General features: G+C 37.0%; 1 protein-coding gene across 4 annotated transcripts in view; it reads right to left on the bottom strand.

The window, feature by feature from the left end:
• ARHGAP28 (Rho GTPase activating protein 28) overlaps window positions 1–24,209 on the bottom strand; it is a 76,049-nt gene that overhangs the window by 6,968 nt on the left and 44,872 nt on the right. For all 4 annotated transcript variants that reach the window (XM_048938528.1, XM_048938529.1, XM_048938527.1 and 1 more), the window contains 11 exons: window positions 19,170–19,257; window positions 16,996–17,153; window positions 13,453–13,618; window positions 13,247–13,338; window positions 11,872–11,949; window positions 8,500–8,662; window positions 7,036–7,118; window positions 4,810–5,007; window positions 3,897–4,040; window positions 1,217–1,371; window positions 482–546 (listed from right to left, as the gene is read on the bottom strand). In XM_048938528.1, coding sequence (XP_048794485.1) covers window positions 482–546; window positions 1,217–1,371; window positions 3,897–4,040; window positions 4,810–5,007; window positions 7,036–7,118; window positions 8,500–8,662; window positions 11,872–11,949; window positions 13,247–13,338; window positions 13,453–13,618; window positions 16,996–17,153; window positions 19,170–19,257 — 1,390 coding nt within the window. The remainder of the gene's footprint in view (window positions 1–481; window positions 547–1,216; window positions 1,372–3,896; window positions 4,041–4,809; window positions 5,008–7,035; window positions 7,119–8,499; window positions 8,663–11,871; window positions 11,950–13,246; window positions 13,339–13,452; window positions 13,619–16,995; window positions 17,154–19,169; window positions 19,258–24,209) is intronic.

Raw genomic sequence — 24,209 nt, 5'->3', positions numbered from 1 at the left:
TGCAACACCGAAGAAGAACAGCTCGCTACTGTGAGGAATTTACAATATAAATAACGTACATGTATGAACACAAATATTAATATATTTGTATTTTTATCTGTAAGAAGTTAACACTTAAATGCAGTGAGAAAAAAGGAAAAGACCAGTGAGAGGGGGAAAATGTATTTTTAAGAGAAAGACCAAGAAGCTCTTAACCATGGAAAATGCTCAGTTATGAGTGCGAGAGAGGTAAATGAAAGGTCAGATGAGATTGGCAGGGCTGCAGCAGCCACGGGGGGTCCTGCTGGGATCTTGCCACCATGTCACCCCAATCCGCGGGGTGCCTCTCCAGCCAGCAGGCATTGTTACATCAATTTTATGAGACTTTGGATCAGCTTTCTTGCAGATGGGCAGGAGAAAACCAGCTGTGTGAAAATAGCACTGATCTGGAGTGTTTTAAAAGCCTAAGGACATTCTGAGTCAAATTTTCAAATAGACCTACCTATATTTCCTCCAACTTCATGTAAACTTTGGATCTGGCTTCTCACATTCTGTGACAATCCATGGCTAGGAGAGAAAAAAAGTTGTGGGTTTTTTTTTTGTTTTTTTTTTTGTGTGTGTGTGTTTGTGTGTGTGTGTGTGTTATAGCTACTGCCTATCAATTGCCACTTATATTAAGCAGAAATTGATATTTTTTCCCTCTTCTCACAAACTTACTTATCAAAAGCAAGGACTTCAATCAAATGAGCAGAATATATGTGCTGTAGAGGTATTTTACCATGCAGAGTTAACTAAGCTTTCTATTACACTATTGTTTATTTACAGAACAGAATTAATGCAATAATGTCAAAAGACTCTGCAAGAAAGACTTTCAAATGCAATTTGCCATTTCCCATAGCAGTTAATAATTATCACTCTACATAAGTAACACCATGAATGTTTTATGGGCAGATATAAGACATTTTTGTATTCTTTAAGTGGTATGCCTATAAAATGTATGTTTCTGGTAGTGGCATCATAACAGAGGACAGACTAATTCTGTGTGAGAGCCAATTATTAAGTAGAATATAAAGAAGAAAATCAACGGTTAAAATTTCTTTGACTGATGTAACCATAAATTAGCGATTTTGGATTCTAAAAAGAATTCTTGTAACACAACGAATCTCTGAGGACAATCTATTCGTTAATGGTTCTGGCATTATTATTCAGGAAAAACAAAATGTTCCGTTTTACCCACCTGTTTTCACAGTGGAATCGAGCCAGGATGTCTTTGGCTTTTGTTTGGCTGTTGAGTTGAATTGCCATAGAGACTTTTGAATGCAGTGGTGCATAAACTCTTATCACCCCCTCCGGTATGTCAGACTGCAGGTATGGGGGAAAAGTGACAGCTCCCTAAAGTCAACATTCAGTAGAGTAAGTCTGAGGCACATATTACTGTAACTCCATTCAGAAGCAGTTCTGCAACTCTTTAGATACTGCTTACAAAAATCACTGGCAGGGATTCACTCAGTTATTTAAAAAAATACATTTACAAACATACAATTGTACATTTATAGGAACAGTATAGTAAGCTAGAATAGAAAGACAAAAATGACTTAGTAAGCATCACTTAATCCCATTAATTGTAGTTATTTTCAATAATATTTTGAGTCAAGTTGTTATCTGAGATTTTTTAAAGTTGTTCTGTTAATGCTGGCAGTGGGCTAACAGCTTAATTAAAAATACCTAAAAATGTATTTAGGACTGCCTGCACTTCCATTTGAAGATGGAATTCTCTTAGGCATGAAAAAACCACAGTTTTTCCCCATTCTAGAACTTCAGCTAGATCAAAGTTTATGTACAGTAAAATATTGAAGTAGCATATGGTTTCTGTTAATTTGCAATTTGACCTTGTGTAGGGTTCAAACAATCATCTATGAAGTTTATGCACTCTTCTATGATTAATGGCAGATAAATCAATTAGCAAGGTTTGCATTCCAGTCCTAATCCAGTTAATACCAAGCTGAGAGAGCACAATTGTCTCTCCAGTCTCTGTAATTTAGGACATCTGAGACCCAGGGTTTGTGTTAAGTGCTCTCCAAATTCAACTCAGTTATGCAAACAGAGTTTTCCTCCAATTTACCTTTCATAATTCAGCTACCTGACATGGTTAGTTTCCTTTTTATTAGATGCAAAGTCAATTACTGTGATCAATGGACTTATGTTTCTGAACGTTCAGGGCTGCAGTAATGGATGCTCCTTAGAAGCTCTCCCTGTTCTTGCTCCAAACTGAGGATAGTTTTTGACACAGAGCAGCCTATACCAACATTTTAAACAAATACCTACATCTGCATCTGTGTCATAAATATATTTCCTTCCCAAAGTAAATTTCAGTCAATGCTGGCAAATGAGTTCTTCAAAAAGTTGATTTAGCATGGATACACCACTCATAACATATCTTTTTCGATTTTACTCACACATTTTCTTCTGCAGTTTATCTTTTTTCTGTGTTAGGTTTCTTTATTTCTTGCCGTTTCTTATCATCACTACTTCCTACTCTGTTTTTCCTTCTTTCTTTCTTCCACCCTATTCTTCAATATCTATAGGCACCTCTACTAGTCCCTTGATTACTCTTCTAATTCACCAATCTCCATTCTTTCAAATGACCATGAAAAGACATAAAGGTTTTCTGTGTGCACAAGTTGCTGTGTTGCCTGATTTATAAGTTACACCTAACCTGTATGTTCGTCTCAGGTCCTGTCTATTCAAGTAGCATTCATCAAATTAAACTCCATATGCAGTCAATGGAGAAAAGCTGGTGGCTTTAAGACGTCCAGAAGATCTTTATATCAGACTTTCCTAAGCCTGAGCTGGATTTAGAGATCTGAAAATCCTCCACTGTGTCCCTCTCTCACCACTGACTGTGGTGAGCACCAACAAAGACCTGAGGCCAACTACTTTGTCAGATGCTTAGAATTTAGAACCAGTTTTGGTGCCTGTGTTAGGGAAACTATTCTCTTTCTGCTTAGGAAGTTAGTGCAGAACTATGAAACCAAAATTTGCAAGGAGAAAATTATTAAGTGTTCGGGACTGGGGCACGGATAAGTGTATCTTCTCCTAATATGGACCATCCTTCTACCCAGCCGCAGATCCATGTACTTTTAGAACACCTGCAGATTATTGCCATAAAGTACAGTCCATGTATGATCATCTTCTTATAAAACAGGTATAAAAACAACATGTGTGTGTAACAGTTTATAGCTTGGGCTCCTATAAACCTTTCTGCCGGCATCACTTTTTCTGTCAGTCCCCCATGCTTTGTCTTATCAAAATATTAGACTAAGAAGCATGTCTCTTAAGACAGCTCCCAAATAAGCTTATTTTCTATAGGAAAATACACAAGCTGCTGTCTGACTGCAGAGTCAAGGGATTTTCTGTTTTAAAGATTTATATTAAAGCCACTGTTCTAAACACATTCACTCATACTGCTTTTCCCTGCTAAAATGTATTTGATTTAAATACAGTTGAAGAATTTATCTACATGAACCATAATTACTTGAGAGCAAGTTCCTTGCTGTATGAGGGACTGCACAAGTAAATCATGTTGACAGTCACTGCTGTGAGGAAGAAGCCTCTATGGTAAATGAGATGCAATAAGCAAACTTAGGTCAACCACTTAAAAAGGGTTAGAAGATGGCTTGTATGGCAGACTGAGCAGAGTTAAGGAGAAAACTAGAATGAAGGTCTGACATTGGTCTAACTAACTGTGGGTGAGGGCACTTAAAATAGAAATAAAATTTGAGGAAATATTTAAAGAAGCAATAGCTTTATACACGTCTATAGGAATTTCCTCCCCACTTCCCAGATGCTTTTATGAGATAGGAGAGGAGGAAAATTAATTAAGGCTGCCATTTGAAGATGTTATACTTCTATCATACCTCTGGTCTTTCAGGTCTTTCTCTCTCCATGGTCTTTCTCCTTAGAAGTTTTCTCACTCCTTTGTCAAACATCAGCTGCCTCTTGCTGTTGTTTATTGCTGCCTCATTCATTTTCCTCACCTGGGAAATCAGAAAGGATGGAACCTAAAGGAAGAAAACCAAAGCTGAGAATAGGCAGTAGATTTTTCCCCCTCCTAAAACTGTGTTTGGTTTTTAAAAGTTTGCCAATTGGAATTCATCAGAAGTTCTGTTCCCAGAAAAATACGTAGAATTAGCAGCTCTCTCTAACAATCCACCTTCAGTGAAACTAGTTATCTTTCATATCATATCAATTTTTTAGCTATATATGCTGTTGGAGGAACTTTATTAATTGGCTGTTTTTATAATCCTCAAAGATTCTGGCATGCAGAAAAGAGTTGAGTGTGTCAGTACTGCGCCAACTTTCGGAAGACAGCAAGTAGTATGTACTTTTGGCCCATGTTATTATGGACTAGACTTTAAGAAGTCTTCTTAGTCTCATTTCTTTCAAGTCTCACCTAGGCATCTAGATGAGATCTTACTCTTACACATTTTCCTATAGAATCATAGAATTGCTCAGGTTGGAAAAGAGCTTAAAGATCATCAAGTCCAACAAAAAATATATATATTTATAAATATAAATATTGGTGTTGGATAAGTACCTCTTGAGGGTAATTTATGATAAAGAGAATGCCTTAGGCAAGGTGAATCTTCCAGAGGCATCTGCCACTTTATTTCATTCCAAGTATGTGAGACTTCAGCTAGTTTCTAAAGAACAGCTAAATTTCTTCTAGGAAGGCCAGTTCACTCTGATTTCTACACATTTAGATGTGTAGCAAAATCCTTTCCCATACTGGAGCCATAAAGAGGGAACCAGCATTACAGTATTACTTACTGTCCACAGGATATCCTGGTACCGAATTAAAAGCCGCACAATGTGTGCAGTGGTGGCAGCTGCTTGCATTTCTTGTTGGTTTGCACGTTTCCCTTTGTAGATGAAGAGGTTTGGTGCAACAATCATAGAAACATTCCACAAATTCATTTTATTTTTTCCTTCATTAGCAACCACCTTCTTCAGGAACTGAAGGAAAGCCTGGAAAAATAGCAGTTATTATGCTCAGTCTCACAAAATATTTTACCTAATTGCAGTATTTTCAAACACATGACAAAGCTGCCAGGCTTGCACTTGGAGGTGAAATTCAGGAGATTTTGGATTACAATTTGAATTACTGTGATATTTGCTGGCACAGCCACCCATCAACCACAGACATACAGTCCATTAAAATACACTATAATAAATTCTGTGCCACTTAGGCACATATCAAAACCAATGAAAGTCAAGTAGTGTGTCTGCAGCAAGACTCTGAACTCTGTAATACAGGAAAGATATAGCATTATTGCAAGGAAATATCTAATTCCTTCACAGATTTCAATGTGTCATTTTTGATGTATCTGGTCAAGGCTCTTAGGATTCAATCATCAGGGTGATGGGCCTCTCCTCATACATACACCAGTGCTATATGTGATACAATCCGAGGTATTTCTGCCAGCAATACTCAGACTTTTGTTCTGGGATAATGAAAGAAAGAAATGCTTTGTGGTTGTTCGTTAATGCCACTTTTACCCATGCATGACAGAATCACAGAATCACAGAATGGCCAGGGTTGGAAGGGACCTCAAGGATCATGAATCTCCAACCCCCCTGCCACATTCAGGGCCACCAACCTCCACGTTTAATGCTGAACCAGGCTGCCCAGGGCCCCATCCAAACTGGCCTTGACCACCTCCAAGGACAGGGCATCCACAACCTCTCTGGGCAGCCTGTTCCAGTACCTCACCACTCTCTGGGTAAAGAATAAAAGGAAATGTTTCACTTTTGGGCAATTAATTCAGAATTTTACATGACTGACTAAATAGGACGGATTGCATTTGTGGTTAGAATTGGGGTCTGCCAATGAGTCCTTTTGAAACACCATTAAAACCATTATCTTTGTACCCCAATGTTTCAATTGAAACATTTTTACATACTAAATAACTACAAAACAGAAAATATGCTGGAGAAATTTCTAAATTATCATTTGTTTTGTAAGAAAAAATATAACTACGATTATCATAGTTTGCAAGAAGAAACACTACTTCATTTCTATAAACATTTCTATTTTTGCTTAAAAGTCTAGTAATAATTAAAGCTAATCTCCCAGCATGTTTTATATATACTTCTCCATACTTTGGTATAAGAAATAATCCTCATTGTTCACAGTGGACTTAAAAGACCTTCAAGCACTTTAAATTGAACTATTATTCATGTCCTATATGCATTCATTACTACTGACAAAGAAGGTACCTAGTTTCATAAATCTATATCCAAACTGGCCAATGAGAGATCTTCTGGAACTGGGGACTTCCAGAATCTTGATGAGCAGAAGACCTGAGGGAACACCTGTGGTTCCCAGGCAGCAAATCCACCCAGATTTTTTTTTTTAAGTGGAAACAAATCCAAAGATCCAACCAGAACCTCTTAGGGTCAGGACACAGCTACAAGTAGATCTGGGAGCTGCAAAGAACCCAAAATGCTTGTAGCCTCTGTGATTGTAAGTGTGAATGGTAAATGGATGTGGGTACTGTGAAGCAAAACAGCTGAGGCTGAGTCCCTGATATCCATGCTGTAGATATACATTTCAGGGAGTTTTACTTTGGACTAACTCCTACAGTCTAGTTCAGTGAACTGGAAGTCTTACAGCCCTTGGGGTGCCCCAGATGAGTTCCTGGGGGAGCTGCTTCTCTTTTGGTTTCAGCCCAGTGAATTTCAGTTATACAAAAACCGCAGAAACTGAATTTTCTTCATCCTAACTATCCAAGTATCTTCTTTTGAAAGCTTCAGACTAAATGGTGTCTGGGAGCTAACACAAGGAATTAGACACTTTCAGTAACTGTTTCTAATGTCTTGTAAAGGAAATTTCAGCCAGGGAATAGGAATGGCTCTTCAAGGAAATTATAAGAAACACAGATGAGAGCTATAACAGTGCAGCATCTGAACACTGACTGTTAAGAAAAAAAAGCGTCTCTCATTTAAAAGTCATAGACACCACAGATGGCAGGTGATAGTGAACAACAGACTCACCTTAGCTGTGTCCCTGTTGGCTTCAGGCAGAAGCATGATCAACAGATGCAAAGCTTGAAGCTGTAACTTGATCTTGGGGATTTCTAAGAACATGAATAATTAATAATTTTGAAATCTCATTTACAATCACTTTGTTCTAAAAACCTAGTTGCCCAGACTTTCTAGATACCCAGCAGCTGCTGGCCAGTTCAGTCTAGCATGTTTAGCTAGTAATTAGAACTGATTCTTTCTAAAATGTAAAATCAGCACAGTGGTTTTTTTTTCCTCTTCATCATCCTGGATCTTTGACAGAGAGGGAGACAAAGACTATATAAAACTCTTTCTAAACAAAAAATAGCCAATATTTTTCAGTGTTAGTCAGTTTCTCTCTGACGTCCTAGTCAAAATGTGTTGTACATGGATGAAGCTCTTCTGCTCTTTCAAGTGGAAATGGATATTTATTTTCAGAATTTTTTCATACTAATATTTTTAAGTGAATGCTTGTTACAAAATCCTATCATATTTTCAACAGTTGGTATATATTCATCCAGTGCAGTGTCCACTAGAGCTGGGATGGAGACGATGCATACTACATCTATCCTTTACTTCCATTCTAGGCGGATGAATGAGGCTGTGGGAAAAATAAGTGTCATGTTGATATTGTCAGAGGGAATACAGTAACTCTATTTTGTTCAGATACTTCCTGTTTCTCCGCATTTTCTAATAGCAAAATAGAGAGAAAATGCTCTTTACTGCATGCACTCTGGGACTCATAAGAAGCCTACTCAGGTATGTTAATGTTGCAGCAAGGGATCATCACCTCTCTGTGACCTTTAAAACTACCTCAATGGAGACAAAGAAAATTTGGCTGCAATCTTATATAAAAGTTCAGAATTTTCTTCACTAATTTGCCTAATAAATTCACTATCCTGACTGATACTCTCATACTGTCCTTGCTCAAGTGAATTTACAGTATAATGAATAGGTATTGCAAGGTACTACTGCATTCTTCCTGGAAGAGAAATCAGCAAAATGTACTGTAAATGTCACAGAGTGTATTTTCAGGGTGTGTATGCTGGAAACAAAATGAAGTTGCCTGAGGTCATTTGTGATCATATTCATCTTGTATGAATATTCTGACCTCAGCATAAACTTCAAGAAAAGTAAAATGGAGTTAATAGTATATTAAACAAAAGGAAGTGACTTGATCTTACCTTGCAGAAAATTTCATTCGTGAAATCTGTATTTTGTGTCTATCAGATTGCATATAAAAGACATTGCTCAATCATTGTTTGCTCACAGGTTTCAATCTCATGTTAAACAGTTGTGTCACTCACACAGTACTATAGGTATCATTATCTGCATATTTTTTTCTCTTTAAAAAGGAAACCATGCAGACAAATTAAATGCTTAGGTGAAGCAGTAGGATTTTTGTCTTTCTACTTCAGTTTATATGAGCTCTTTTTTTTTTTTTTTTTTACCTACTTTCCACTAAGGTGATAAAAGCAGGCAGATATTCCACTGTGAATAGTGGACTTGGGAGTTCTCTTATAAACATTTTAAGCAGTCCTGCTGCATCATTGTTTCGTACTTGATCCCAGTCAAATGTGTCTTCATAAAATTTTGTCTCAAGTTCTTGATGGAGATTCTGAAAGATAAAAGGAACACCTGATTTTCAGATATTGCTTCTGGCCTGGTAGTTTTATATCACTTCAGAAAATCTTTTACAAACCACAGACATATAAGACAACCACAGTTGAATTAAAATAGCTCTAAACCAGTTGTGATCCAGGTACAGCCACATGGAGTTCAGAGATGGTTAACAAGTGAGACTCCAGGAAATACTTTGAAATGCAGGTTAAATTTGGTTTCCCATAGCTAGATTACCACCAGTGACACATTTGAACTACTTTAAAGCAAGACAACTTTGTGCATTGTTTAGTGAGATTTTTAGCACAATAATTTCTTTTTATTTAAAGCACTCCTCCAGAGGTTTTGGCCTTTAAATCACAAAGGATTTGCATGTCTGGCTTCACCATCAGTGAAACTGCTAGACAACCTGTTGACACTTCAACCCAGGGGCTTTGAGTGAATGGTTTGAAATTAGGTTTTCTTTTCTTCAGAAGGATGCTTTGTCTTAGGATAGCCACAATTAATTTTGATCACTTTGTAGTGATCTCCTTACTTTGAGAAAGCCTGCACTTGAAGCATGCCAAAAACAAAATAAAACAAACAAACAAAAAAAAACCCAACCAAAAAACCAAAAAACAACCAACCCTCAAAAACATAAGAGAAAGCTCAGATAGATAAAATTGATTGTATTATTTTGGGTGCCCAGTCATTCCTGTTGTCCAGTGTTACCATTTTGCTCTATAACAAAGCTCTGGAGGGTAACAAATTGACGTTTCACATGTGTATGAGTGGGAAATATTTGATAAGGTTCATAGAAGAAGCAGAATTTGATTTCAGATACAGATCACTGTTTGGAAAACGAAAGCTCCATAAAAAAAATTGTTGGCTAACTAAGAATGAAGTATTTTTTTTTCTAACGTAAAGCTAACCATGAATAATACAGCTTTCACAATTATTACTGGCCAAACACTGCCTTATCCATAAGAAGTCTGTTAATGTTTCTTTGTGAGACTATTTTTGACAAAACGTATCTGTTGCTGATATTCAGGTTTCAGGTCATGTTTTTGTCAAATGTACATTACTACAATGCAAAAATAAATAAATAAATACATAAAAATAATCCAATTGGACAGAAAAGCTTTGAAAAATGAATTCTCTTTACCATGCCTCACATAAATAGAAGGAAATTACATATCAAATATGGTCAATGAAGTGAAATGGCTGGCAGAAACAGAAATAGAGGGTCATTCAGGATTTGGTATACAATGTTACAATCTCATTTTTGCTAGGGCATTTTACAGGTTAAAATCTAAATGACCTCAGCTTCCTCCATTCACATCCTTTGCACGTAATCTACACAAACACCTGAACTAACTTTTCTTTTGGTAACTTACTGGGAAATGTGGAATAGAACTCTTCACCTCATCAAAATCACAGAAAGAAAGGAGAACTACTCAACATTTTTTCTTCTGAGAAAGAGGTAAAAGTTAAAAGCAAGATTTTTGAAACACAAACACATATGTGTACACATATATCTACACGGGTACTTATGTATAGATATATTTATACACACACATACCTAAGTGCTTTTAAAAAAACTTTTTGGCCACTTTTTCACTATGGCTGATAGAACGGTAGATTACAGCTCACTGGAGCTTTCATTACAAATTAGATTAGACACAGAGGAAAAGTTGTATTTATTTCTTCTATCCTTTGTTTTATAGAAGAGTGACCTGAAATCACTTCCATATGCCTTCTCTTTCTCAAAATAAGACCGAAATAAAACTGGAATGCCCTCAAATCCTAATGTCATAATAACATATGAAGGCTTTGAAGAATGAAATCTGGATCTGCTTTGAAGAAAATTTCCTTTTGCTGGTTGGGTTGCTGGACGGACTTAAGTGAAGACAAAACCCAAATAATTTAAAATGTTTAGGTGGACATCCATTACCAGAAAGATATAGATAAAATCATACCTCAGACAGTCTCCTTGGGTAAAGGCAGTGAATAAAAAGTGAATAAGACAAAAAACAATATATACAGAAAAATAAGAAAGTCCTTAATTAGGTAGGGCAGAGCTCTGCTGTGAGATCTCCCCAGTAATGTCAGAGAAATTTAAGATTGTGTGAAATAATACTTTAAGAATTTTTGTGAAAAAAAAATGAGGAATCCAAAAAGTACAGGGTTACAGGGAATTAGGAGCTGTCTTCTTTTATAAATCTACAATGTGAAAGGGAGTTGGGATGCTGCTGCCTATCTTTGGTGCTTTTCACATGCTGCTTCTTCCTGATGACCTCTACCCATTGATGTTTAGTAATCTCTAACCTTATTAGCTGTGTTTTTACTACCATTTGGAGATTTTGAGCCTTCCTGCTACATTTAGAAAATCAAGACTAGTTATCTTGAAGATGAGAAAGTGAAAATGGGAAGTTATCATTATAAATTGCTAGAATCATATTAAAAAAAAAAAAAAAAAAAAAAGCAAAAACATGCAAGAAAACACCATCAAGATAAAGAAAAAAAGAAAATGGATAAAAGGTAGACACTACTACTAAACCCATAAAAATAAAAACCAAATTAATTTCCTAACTTAATTTCTTATCTTTCCTCTGGCACAGGCTTCCAGCTCCTAGAATTTAGTTAGTCAATAGAAACATTTCCAAGTGTTACTGTATTGCAGTGGCAGAGCCAAGGTTACTGGGCACCAGATAGCCTGTGTTCATGGCCTGTAAATAGCCTGTGAAAATACAGCATTCTAGGCTGCCAAACAGCGATCACAGGCCAAATTTCTCTCACTTGGAAGATGAAATTTTAAGATCATAGAAGACAAATGAGAAATAAAATGGCACAAAAAATTGTTAAAGTGACATAGAATAAGTTCTTTATCTTAAGTTAGCTCAGTTGGCAACTCTGTATTCTGAAATAAATTAAGGAGATAAGATCACAGCAATTTTGGATGACAAAGATAAACTGAAAAGATCACTCAGTGTTCAGCTCATTTCAGCATCAAGACTGCTTTATATAGAACATTACCAAATGCAAAGCAACAGACCACATGCTCTGTGATTTATTGGTTCCCAGGAACCAATTTAACCTTTTGCTGATAGAGCTGGAAATGTCGATCTACACACATCACTATTTCTGTGCAGTGTGCATTTGTGTGTGCTGTGTTATTTGACATCGAAGCTGTGTTCCATGAGACAGGAAACTGGCACAGACATCTACCTTAACCCTGGAGGCAGATCCAGGCACTCGAAGAATTCCTTCAGTTTCTAAACCAGTTTCCTCAAGCTTGAGCAGCAACTGAAAAAGAGGCAAACCCAGAAAAATACTCAGAAGTATTTAAAAATGCCATTAACTATTTTTAATATAAGTCTACTTGAAACAAACCTGAAAAAAAAAAACACAACAAGCCTTTCAACATAATCTGCTAATGAAAAAAAGCTTAGGTAAATAAGCCTTCATAATTCAATCTCTGTATTCCTGACTCTGAAATCTGATGTATAGAGAGTACAGAAAACTGATAACACAATAGGCGTCTCTGTCCTTGATGTGACACTTGACACTGCTACAGAACGAGTAACATATACATGCATATGCTCTTTTATTAATACATTTATGTACTATATATTAAATTACACTGGGTAAGAGTCAGTGGTGTTTTGAGGAAAACTCAACCTCTGAGAAATGCTTAAGTTTCTCCCTGAGAAGCACAGTGGAATGGATTATAGATAACATATGTTCCTGTGACCTAAGAACTCAGATTAGCAAATGATCACAGGATATTTTTGTTTTGAAATTTTTGTGAATATAGAAATATGATTTGCACTCTAACTTGTTATTAAAAAATAATGTTTTGGTTGGACAAGATTTAGAATAAACAACAACCAAAAATAATATATTAGCATTTATTCACATAGCTCTGGATTTTCAGTACCAGCTGCACTTTCTATCTTTCAGTTTCCAATAATGTTGACAGAGAAGCCAAGCACTGCAAAGTCATGTAAAAATTCAAGTTCTGTCGGTCTTTCCTCTGACATTCCTCTTTTCTCAGCATTTACAACATTTTTTGGACTTTTAAGTCCTTGTTATTGCATGTGTGCTTGTGTCTGTGTATACATCTCCAAGACATCTGCTGGATGTTACTGCTTTGTCAAAAGTCCTATATAAATGATATTGCCTCAAAGGAAAAGATACCACAACCGCATCCAATCTAGAAATAACAGCTAATAACATGTTTAGTTTAAATTCACATGAAATTAAAACTCTTGAGAGAACTCATTTCTGCTGCTTTTGCACACACACACAATTTTGCATGGCTGTTTCATTTAATAAGAAAGAGAAACAGTAAGCCTGATATTGGTTTCCAAGATTTCCTGTATGGTACCATATAATTACAAAAATGGAAAGAGGTTCCCACTGTAGATAAAACACACACACAAAAAAGCAGAAATCTGTAGAAAACACATGCAGAGATCTATAGAAAACATCCTGAAAATTGTAAAGCTTGCATCTTTTCTTATCTGGTCTGTGTTCTGGGTGCCAACGTGAATGATGGAAATGACAATCTAAATGACTGAGCAAACTGTATTATACTCACTTTTTGGAAGATGAGAGGAACTTTTATACCAGGAATCTTCTTCTGATCATTCTCCAGCAGCACTGTGAGGGGGACTCCAAAAAGACCATTTTCTTAAAAACAACAACAACAGATGAGAAAGTGAGCAAATACAGCTTAATATGTGTCTTCTTATCAATGCTGAGCAGTGCCCAAGTGGCCGCCATGCAGATGCCATGGTACAGTACCTCGTCTCCGTACCCTCTCCGCACGATTCCTCTTCAGCTCTACACCCAGGGCATCGTAGAAGGCTGTTAGCTCAATTAGGGAGAGGTAGCGGATCTTCTTCATGTCTTCAGGAGAGAGATCTCCAATCTCTGTCAATCCAAATCGGCTTTTCCGAACAATGAATTTCTACAGTAGAGATGAATTGCATCTTAATTTGCACTAGAATTATGTGCAACTTTTTGTTTTGAAAGAGATGCCCATATTTTAGAAGAAGTCAGCTAATACCAAAGAGCTGAACTGCAACTCCATATTTTAGCCTGTTAGGTTGAAATAGCTTGCATCCATCTGAATTATAATCAACCTTCTTGTTTATCATGTTCCCTTATAGTTCAGCTGGTATCACTGTGGCAGAGTTCTTAACTTCAGTGCCCTGCCTGTACTCCAGTCTTGAAGAACAAGCTACATGCTAACTAAATTTCTGTCCAGTTTCAGGAGAATATAACATTGCTTTGCTTCCTCCTCTCCCACACTGTCTTTGAACTCTGCTGAGAGAGTTGACACATTTCATCATGGATATGGTTGTATATCCAGTGGTGATAGGGATGGATGAATACGTTTATGTTCTGCATGTTTCTATTAATTTATGATTTTTTAAAGGGGAGTTCAGACTAAAGATATGAAGAAAAACCCAGAAGTAAAACCACTTAGTTCTTATGCCAACATGCCTCTTTTCTGGTAGCCTTCGGTACTTAAAAATTGTTTTGGCATAGAAATAGGATTTCCATCAGCTAAGAAATAATTTATTTGAACAGGCTTAAACTAAAAGATACTTAGTAATACTGGGATATGTGAAGATGTCTACATATTTTAGAAAATGAATTGTCATGAACCAGAGCCAGAAGCATTGCATCATGCCATAAACATTTGTACAAATGTCAGAAAGAAAAAGCATTCATGAGTTTTTTACTTGATTGCTAGAAATAGTAACAAAATACAATATAAAGCATGCATTTTAAAGCATTGTGGATCTTTGGTATTTCATGAGGTTTTTTTTTTTTGTTTGTTTGTTTGTTTTACTTTAGTTGTAATTCAAACAAGAATTTATTAGTCAGAAATACAAATAAATACCATTACAAATCATCTCCTTCCTTTGGGGGACTGAGTAGAAACCCAACTTTTAAGAGGGTTTTGCTCCTGGAGATTTCATTCCAGTCCTTTCACTTTTGAACAAATTTGGACTTAATGTATCTTTAGATGAAGCTAATCAAATATATTAAGGAAAAGAGAAGAAAAAAAATTGCACTAGATTTCAAAAGTAAGAGAAGACAAAGAACACATAGATCACATAGATTTAGGCTTCCTAAACTGCATTGCACATGGCTTTTCAGCTGGGGGAGAAAGAGCGCAGGAGATGGAATAATGTATTTGCAGGATTTCTGAGGCATTTTAGGTCAGATTACTCCCTCCCCAGGATGCAATAATGCTATTGTTTCTCTTATGCTGAGACTTAATAATGCAACAAAATTTATGTGGAAGATGTAGAAACTTAAGTATTTCGACTCCTTTTTAGCTCCATTGATGCAAAGCATTCCAAAGCAGTCAAAGAATAGTAAACCATCTTGGGAGAAAAAATTACACAGTATACACGTTTTCCGAGGGGAAGGAAAATAAAATATACATAGGGAATAACAAAGTCTGTTTGCAAATATGCCTGTCAAGAGAAAAAGACAAACTCTCCATAACCAATTACAAAAGGTAGCTACAATGATTTTTCATATTGGTTTGTTGACTTCTAGTGTCATAATGATGTGATGCAGTACAGATCAAGGTTTGGGGCTCTGCCTCTTTGTTGTGTCTTCTGTCATATTTTTCCAGTGATATTTCTTACTAATAATGGAGTCGTACTATTCATGACAGAAAATTACAGTAGAAAATTAAATAACTACCATTTTGACTAAGGATCATGTCTGAAATGGTTTGACATGTTGTCTCTGTGTGGGAACTACACAGTGTATTTACATGTGTATGAATTGCTTACTGAATTTTTGTTCTATGATATCTTTAACTACATCACATTAATTATGGTTCTTTGTTTAGGAAATAACATGTAACCCAATGCAGAAAATTACGTTGAGCTCGCTTTTTTGGAAGCTGCAGAGGACATGCTGAGTTGTGACACAGAGTGAGCAAGAGGCAATTTCGTGCAAATATATTTTACAGTCTGGGCAACTATGGGGAAAAAAAACATATACCATGAACCAAGAAAAATGCCAACACCAACAGATATGATTACTGACTTCATTTAGAAAGTCTCTGTCTCTGATGAGCTGCCATATTTCTTGCGTACTCTTCCAAGTAATCAGAATGTTGTCCTACATGCACAATAGTCCACCTCAAGCATAATACTAGCATTTTAAAACTTAGCAATGATGCATCCATAAGTCCAAAATATTCAGTGCAACACCTCTTACCTGTTAGGGTGGGAGTCTTACATTTACTATTACAAGGACCAAGGAGGAACTTTTGGCTTTTGAGAATTACCATGAACGTAGAGATAACTTTATTCTTCAATGGATGCCAAATTATCTCCAACACAAGAAAAAGAGACACACTAAAGCAAATGGATTTCACACTAGTTGCAGCCTGTTTAGTTCCTATCTCTCCTTTCAACAAGGAAGTTTGCTTCTGCATTTCTGCTTCTTCCTTGGTGGTGCCTGAGATGGATACACTGATCATTCTTAGAGAATTCAGTGCCTGTGCGGACAGTAACAATTCAGGACCTCAGGAAATCATGATGTTCAGATGTTTCCAAGTAATCTACAGCTATTTCATACATTTCCCTAAAAAGGTGGTATCTCGGGCATGAATTCAAATTTCCAGGAAGCTCTAAGGACAGACAGAAATAAGAAATTATCTATTGAATTCAAGGGATAATTCTGGAAAATGGCATGGACGCTTATGTAGTCTTGTTGGATGATACAACATGGTAAACTTCATTTCATTCATGTGTTATCTCCTATAGTGGAACTGCACTGAATAATGATAGGAGGCAATCAGTACTGATACAGGACTAAGCCTTGCTTCCCCCCCCCCCCCCTTTATCTGTGAACCAATTTTAAAGCCACGTGTTAATAAAAGCAGATAATCAGTCCGGGAAAAAAATAGGAGAGCTGATCAGTAATGAAAATGATTGCTAGTATTAGTGCCAGTAACTGGTCTTCATTTTTGATGTGCAGGCGATGCATTATTTGTGGATTCAGTTACCCATGCTCATTTGTGATGGGTACAACTGAAAATGAGGCTTGAATATCCTGTTTACCTTTATGCCCATCTGGGAATCAGTCGTATGGCAGAATGGTGGGAGCTCTATATAAAGCACAAACAGCAAAGTACAGCTAATGTGCCTTAACAGCCTCCAAGGTGCCGAAGATATAAAGCAGGAAATTAGTAGGTGAAAAATACAAAGCAACAGCAACAACAACAAAAACCCAACAGAAACAACTGAGAACAACAACAAAAACCCAACAGAAACAACTGAGTAAATACATAGAAAACAAACTTACTGGCAAAGCGGAGTCTTCCTTTCTGAACCTCTGGCTCTTTGTCCACTCTCGGGTTTTTGGAAGGACTGTAATGGATTCTGAGAAAGAGACCTCATAGGAGAGCTCTTCTGTTATAGATGAACTGCCTTTATCTAGTCCACAGTCTAGACAGCTATTAGCTGAAAATAAGGGAAACCACATATAAACCCTGAACGTATGCTTGCATTCAGGACAAAGACACAAAAAAATTGAACCATGATGACAGAAGTCTTAAGAAAATAATAAAGGAAGTGCTTCAAAGAGGAATTTCAGTGTAAAACACAGTACATTCCTGTTTTGTCTGGAGGAAATAACCCCTTAGAAGTGAAATCCCTATTTTCATGTTAGATTATTTTACTTGTTGCTTTTCGTGAGAAAGATAGTCAAGTTGTAACTTCCTGTTTATCAGGAATTACCAAGCTTTTGTACTCTATCCCTGTCTATCTAGGCCAGCAAATTCTGCTGGCACTTGCGTAATGAACAATTAAATCCAAAAGTTCCTGGCAGAAAAAAAAAAAAAAAGCTGTCGACATAGATTTTCAGGTCACTGTTGACTTATTTACAATCAGCGACATGCATATATTTTACGTGACCACATACACACATGCACAGATTTCTTATAGTTGCTCTTTCAGGTGCATAGCATCACAGCAGGGCTCACTGTACAATCTTCTTACCATTTGAAAAATGCTATTTCTACTTACTGCTCTACTTTAAACTTCAATTGATTCCTGAAATTAGTAGATGCCAAAGGAAAATTTCTGAAATCAGTACAGTCAAGTCCAGAAATATCCTATTGTCATGGAATCCAAAGTGTGGTAACAGGCTTGAGTTCCAGTGTTGTCAACTTTTATGACTCATCTGTCATATTTGAGGGCAATTTAACATTTTTTATTGAAGTCCAGCTCCTGGACTGTCACAATTTGTACAGTATAATGGTTTTCATTAAAGGAGATATCAAATTTCAGCCCCCAGGACTGCAGAGAAGATTTTACTAATGTGACACAACTGCGTTCAAAAGCCGTGGAAATCAGAAGTTGAACTCAAAAGCATTACACATGTTATAAACTTGTTCATGCCCCATGATTTTTGAATAATTGGATTTACAGGTGAAGGTACTTAATCACCTTCTTAACACATTTTGTTGTGGGAAACTTTGTTTGGAAATTCTGGCATGAAAAAGTGGGGTAGATTATTAGATGGCTTCTGATCTGTGGTCATAGATGTTACTCAATGGGCAAGGGATTTTAAGAAGCATTCCCAGACCACAGACCCTCTCTCTCCCATAGCCCTGAGTGTTTTTTCCCCTGTCTGTTCTAATACAACTATTTGCAGGGCAGAGGTACCAGCAGGGAAATGATCAGGCTGTGCAATCAAGATAAATGTCTGTGGCACTATACAAAAAGGTGAATATCTATGAAACTATTTTAGAAGCTCTTTATATGTATGTATACACATATATATATATATATATACACACATAAAATTTAATATAATTATACTAGTAATAAATTAACACTTTTAATTATCCTTTAGTTAAGCCCTGAATAATGATGATGGAAAGTGCATCCAAAACAAAAGATGGACATTGCCTTGGAAGGCCGCTGACAGCTAACTGAAAAAAAGAAAAAAAAAATAAGTAAAAAAGAGCTAATCATGTCCACTAATGCTGTTAATAACTGTTAGGGCAAAGTGTTTAAGGGATGTCCAAACTGACACTATCAGTAAACTAGAATAATAGGGGAGAGTCAGAAAAGTGATAATTTCTATCTTTACAATATCTGCAGTACTGGAGAAGAAATATGGAGAATACATGCATCTTGTTATAATTCTTAGCAAGAAAATATACTGTTGACATATTTTGGGCAAATTCTGCACCATATTGTTTGAAGGTTACATTCACAATCCCAGCCTTGCAATGATTGGTAAGTTTTAGATATAGACACCTCAGAGGCAGCAGTCTGTGTCTTTACAACACCAGTCTTGAATGGAAAACTTTGGTTCCTACATGACAATAAGCTGAAAACATTCTAACAAAATATATGCAGCATAACCCTAACATGAAGGAGGGGTCTGAGCTCAGAACCACAAAGGATCTCTCTGTCTATCATTTTTCTAGGAGGAAGTGAACACTGATTACACGTTGGCATACTCACAGCTAACTGATTTCCAAACTGGCTTCTGCCCAGGAAGCTGGATACCATTAGAAGGAACTGATGACACTGGAACTGTCTCAAATGTGGGCTGATAGGCAAGGAAAAATGATCAGACTACAGTGAAAGTCAATGTCTATGGACAGAAACTGCTACAGTTTAAGAAACAGTGAATCATTCTCAGCTTACACTCTTTGCCAAGTTTAAACAACCTGTTGTGATTTTTCATAACTGAGTACATTTTTCATAACTGAGCCTCAGAATTAATCTTCGCCAGGCTGCACAGATTTGGATCACGTTGATGTGGCGATATTGCAGCTCACTGTAGCTAATGAGTCCTGCCCTGCATGATGACTGAAATTAGCTAAATAAATTGCTGTATGTAATTGTACTAAGTGAAAGATCCTTTTCAAATTGTAATCCATCCTGGTTTTAGTCACTTTGCTCACAAATCTTGTGGACACTGACACATCCTGAACATCCCAAGCACCTGGCAGATACTGGACTGTTCTCCACCAATAGATTATATTCTAACACTTTATCAGAGAACTGAAAATATTGTTTCGAGGAGAATAAAAAACATTAATTCCATCTTTCTGCTGCAGAAATCATTCTGCAGTGTATGAAAATAGGAGAAGTATGTGCAGCATTGTGGAGAAAGGACTGAAGTCCGAGGTGACATCCAGGCACAATCACCTCCCCCTGTCCTCTTGGATTTGCCCTTGTACTTGACAGGTTTGGGCCTGATAAAGACAAATCCAAGCATCTGTGTGTGTATATGGAGAGTAGCACCACACCTACACTTTTTTGGTAAACAAAAGGCAATAATTTAAAAATGCTCTGAATGGTATCAAGTGAAAACCACTACAATTCTCCCAGCCAGTCTTATATATATGTTTTTTGGCTGTCCTTTGTTTCCTGCTTAGGGACCCCTGCCTGAAACCTGCTGCATCCCAACCCTGAGTCTTAAGGGGCAGCCCCTGTCTCACTGAACACACAGCTAAGAGCCCCTATAAAGCTGGAGCAGCAGCTCTTAACTTGCTCTCTAAATTGCTACATCAGCTGTTTATCAAAAAGTTGCAGTGCCTCATGGCAGTATTTATTGTCTTTTCCTAATGAAAAATGTCACATGTTTAAGAGGCAGGCAGCTTTTCCAGTTGCACACCTGAAACAAGAGTACAGTTGTTTCAATCGGTTTTATCCACTAAGTTACCTGGGTAACAAAGTCAAATGTAACACGAATACAATCGCTCCTGAGAGAGTCCATTTAACGGGCTGAGAACTTGATAGCAAACAGGATTTGAGTCACACAGACTTCCTTTGCCAGTACACCATACAAACCACAGATTTTTTTTCATGGAGAACTGTGTGATGCTGTCATCATAAAATCACATAACATGTCTACAGATGTTTTTCAGACATAAAAAAGGAATGTAAATTTCAGGTGGGAATATGGAAATTTAGAGGTCTGAAAAACTTGCCTCTATGATTTCAGAAAATCAAACATAAGCATAATCATTCATCTTCCAGATGGAGGAATTAATGGTAAACAAGCAACTGGCTCATCTACTTTTGCTACTCAAAATGTCTGACCTTACAATCAGAATCAGAATAAATTCACTGTGATTCTGGCTTATTGAGGAAAAGTCTTGCTCCATTGATACACAAGTGAAATCAACAGTGAAGATGCTGCTGCCAGCAGCTTCTACTAAGCACAGCTGGATTGGAAAATGGAGCTGAGAGCACAGCTCTGCCTTTCACTCAGCCTGAAGACTGCTAGTGCTTGTGGCAGCTGGATAGCAAGAAAACATTTAAAAAGCAAACAAACAAACCATATCCTTCCTCTCATTTCCCAGCCTTCACAGGGAGAGTATATAAAGAAAAAAAATCTCTTTTTCCTTTTTTCGTAGTTTTAGGGTTTTTGTTATCGGTATTCCACATCATAACATCGTGTAATGCATTGGCAGTTAAAGAGTAGAAATTTCCAAATGCAACCAATAGGAGCTTTTGATTTATTATCTTGTTTTGAATCTTAGGGCAATAGGGATAAAATCTTTTCAACAAATGATTTTTTTTGGTTCCGTATTGTAAAAAGATTTAAAAACTTTGGAATCTTATGTCTTAATGAATGCCAAAGGCTGAGGGTCAAATTGTATCCTTACCCAAATTAGGACAGCGTTATTCATTTGGCTGGAGGTCCAATCAGTGCTAGACTTCATATACTCTCATTTCTTACTGAAAGTGATTCAATAGAAAGTTCTCAGTTCCTGATACTAAAAATGAGCCCAGTGTTTACTGCATAACATACACAGGAATTTCCAATGGGGAGAAGAAACCAGAAGGGCAAGAAGAAGATGGAGATGAGATAGTCATTTCTTTTGTAGTTAACCTCATTGTAGAAGACATAAAAATAAATTGTTGGAGCACCAAACCAACACAGTTCTGTTGCCAGCCCTACTGCAAAGGAAAATAAAAGAGGTAGACCTATACCTCTAGTCAGGATACAAATTGCCAGTGCTTTAGTTAAATTCATATTTCCAAGTGGTGCCATTACAACTGCCTTTTCATGCAAATAGTTCTGGGTTAGTTAGCAATTCTTTCTTAATTAGGACATTATTTTTTCCTGTATTGCTCAAGTAAAATTCTCAGAAAACTCTTGAGAAGTTTTAGTAGACCCCAACAGACAGGGTTAGGGCTACTGATGAGCATGATACTACATCTCCTTCCTCCAATAATAAATCTATGTTTCTCCATGAATTTATATTCTGCTGCTGATTTCTTTAAGCTTTGGGCACTAGCAGTGCTGATGGCTTCTGATGGAAGCAGCAGGGAATCAACAGCAAGGAAAATCAGGCCACTATGATTAATAAACCATCCAATTTGAATCCTTACAATGTGGCTGCTAGCGGAGCCTGTTGATACCAGCCTTCCTGAAGTAGAGCACCTTATCTGGAATAAAGTGCTTCCCCAAAGTTCTTTCACAGGGACAAAGTGTCACAAGCAATGGATTTTGCCTTCAGCATTCACTGCACCATCCTGCTAGAAGAAAAAGTAGGGAAATGTAGCTTCATTTCCTTTCACTTCAGGCCCTTTGGGCTGTTCAGGGAATGCTCCTGCCCTAGTACCCTTTGCTTAGTGTTGATCCACACAGGAGCTGGCTGCCAGACAGTAACAGGAAAAAAAATTAAAAAAATAAAAATAAAAATCAAGCAAGCAAAGATTTTGAGAACAGACAAAAGAAAATAAGGCAAATCTTTCTCTTCCTTCTTTCTTTACCCTGGGATGTCAACTATTTATACAGCTTCAATGGTCTTGTAAATCTCATCTCAGGTGACCTTAGTGAGCTAATCACCTCTCATCATTAGGCACTGAAAAGAGTAATCCATCTTGTGTCCCTTTCTGTAATGCTCAGGTTGTTGGGAAGAAGGTGGAAATCTATCCTCCTACAGGGGAGGATTATAGAGTTACCTGAAGCAATTAGAGCTGTTTGGCTATTTGCAACATATTCATTTCTGCCCCACCTGCTCTCACTTCCTATCAAAAAATAAAAAAAAAACAAACAACAAAACCAGATGGGAGAGCAAAGAACTTCCTGCATAGTCTTTATATCAGTATCTCTTCAGCAGCCATGCTGAAAAGACTTGCTCCTCGCTGTCCCCTGCTGCTCTTGTTTTTTTTTTTGGAGCTTTTTTTAAAATCCAGATCACTTTCCCAAACCAATTCATCACAAAGATTCTCTGACAGCTGCAGTGCCATGCTCAAAGACTCAGCTGAGCGTGAGGACCTGTTTTAGCTGCCACTGCCTCACACAGAGCTGTTCAGGATATGGAAACCTCAGCTAACACCCCCTAAAATGCTGATCTGCTGCATTCTGCAAATGCACTCATCCATCCATCCATCCCAGAAAAGCTGATAATTAGGATGGGTTTTCTAAATCCCATAAGAAGCAGAAGAGATAGGAGCAATGGTTAATGGGAATATTTAAAGGGTGTTGGGAACCTTGCAGGCTTTTGGAAATACAATCTGCTTTGTAATCTCTTGGAGGGTGGTGATGGTGTTTTCTGCAGCTGTGTTTGTATATCTGTGTTTAACTCTTAGGCAAGCACCCTGTAGAACTGCATATTTTTGGGGGAAGAAATAAAGGTCTTAATTACTTTTTCGGTCTTTTTTTTTCAGGTTATCACAATGCAAAACAAATGAGAGAGCTGAATTTTGGAGGATGTAAAACAATGAATTAAAGGACAATGAATGGGAAATTTCTTATTCCTTTAGCAAGTGAAAAATAGCAGAGAAAAATAAGCAGGTCAGGAAAAGATCAGTAGTGTGCCCATCTGAGTTACAATCACTGTTTGCCAGATTTAAATTTGTTAGAAAACTTAAGCTTTGATAGCATTATTAAAAATTATAAGTGCTTTAACGCATACAGATACTTGAAGCAAAAGAAGTATGCTAATCTAATAAGAAATGCCACAGCTTTTTAATGTTCATGCAAACATGCTAAGCATTTCTCATGCAAGAAAGTCTGCCGACAGGAAACTACTAGGTGCTTCTAGAAATATCTGTGGGATTTGTCTATCACACAGAGGTAAGGCAATAAGGATCCCAGGTAATTTTAAGTGGAGACAAAAAAATTAATCCACTAGACACTATATTTTTGTTATCTTAAAATAATTATGCAGCTACAATTTTATTTCTTCCTTCTCCCCTGTCATCCCCCCCCCCTTTTTTTTTTTAAATTCATTCAGGATACCAGTTCTTGAAGAAAAGGTAGGACAAATAGAAAAGGATAAAACAATTTCATATAAGAAGTTTCCTAGATTTTTGTAATAATAAGAAGTTTGATTTTAAAGGTGAATTCATGAGCTTATTGGTGGTCCCCTAATAAGGTATCACGAGTCACTCATCCAAAATCAAATGTTGCTTTGGGCTGAATTTTCATGGCTGACTGCATTCACCTAAATCAAACAGTGAAGGGATCAGAATTGGTAGTCTTAAAGCTATCCTCAGGGAAAAATGGATGAATTCACTAGGGGCAATACTTGT

This window comes from Lagopus muta, chromosome 3 (assembly GCF_023343835.1).
Source record: "Lagopus muta isolate bLagMut1 chromosome 3, bLagMut1 primary, whole genome shotgun sequence".
Classification (NCBI taxonomy): Eukaryota; Metazoa; Chordata; class Aves; order Galliformes; family Phasianidae; genus Lagopus; species Lagopus muta.
Note: the sequence above shows the minus strand (reverse complement) of the source record. Positions and strands in the feature narration are given on the sequence as shown.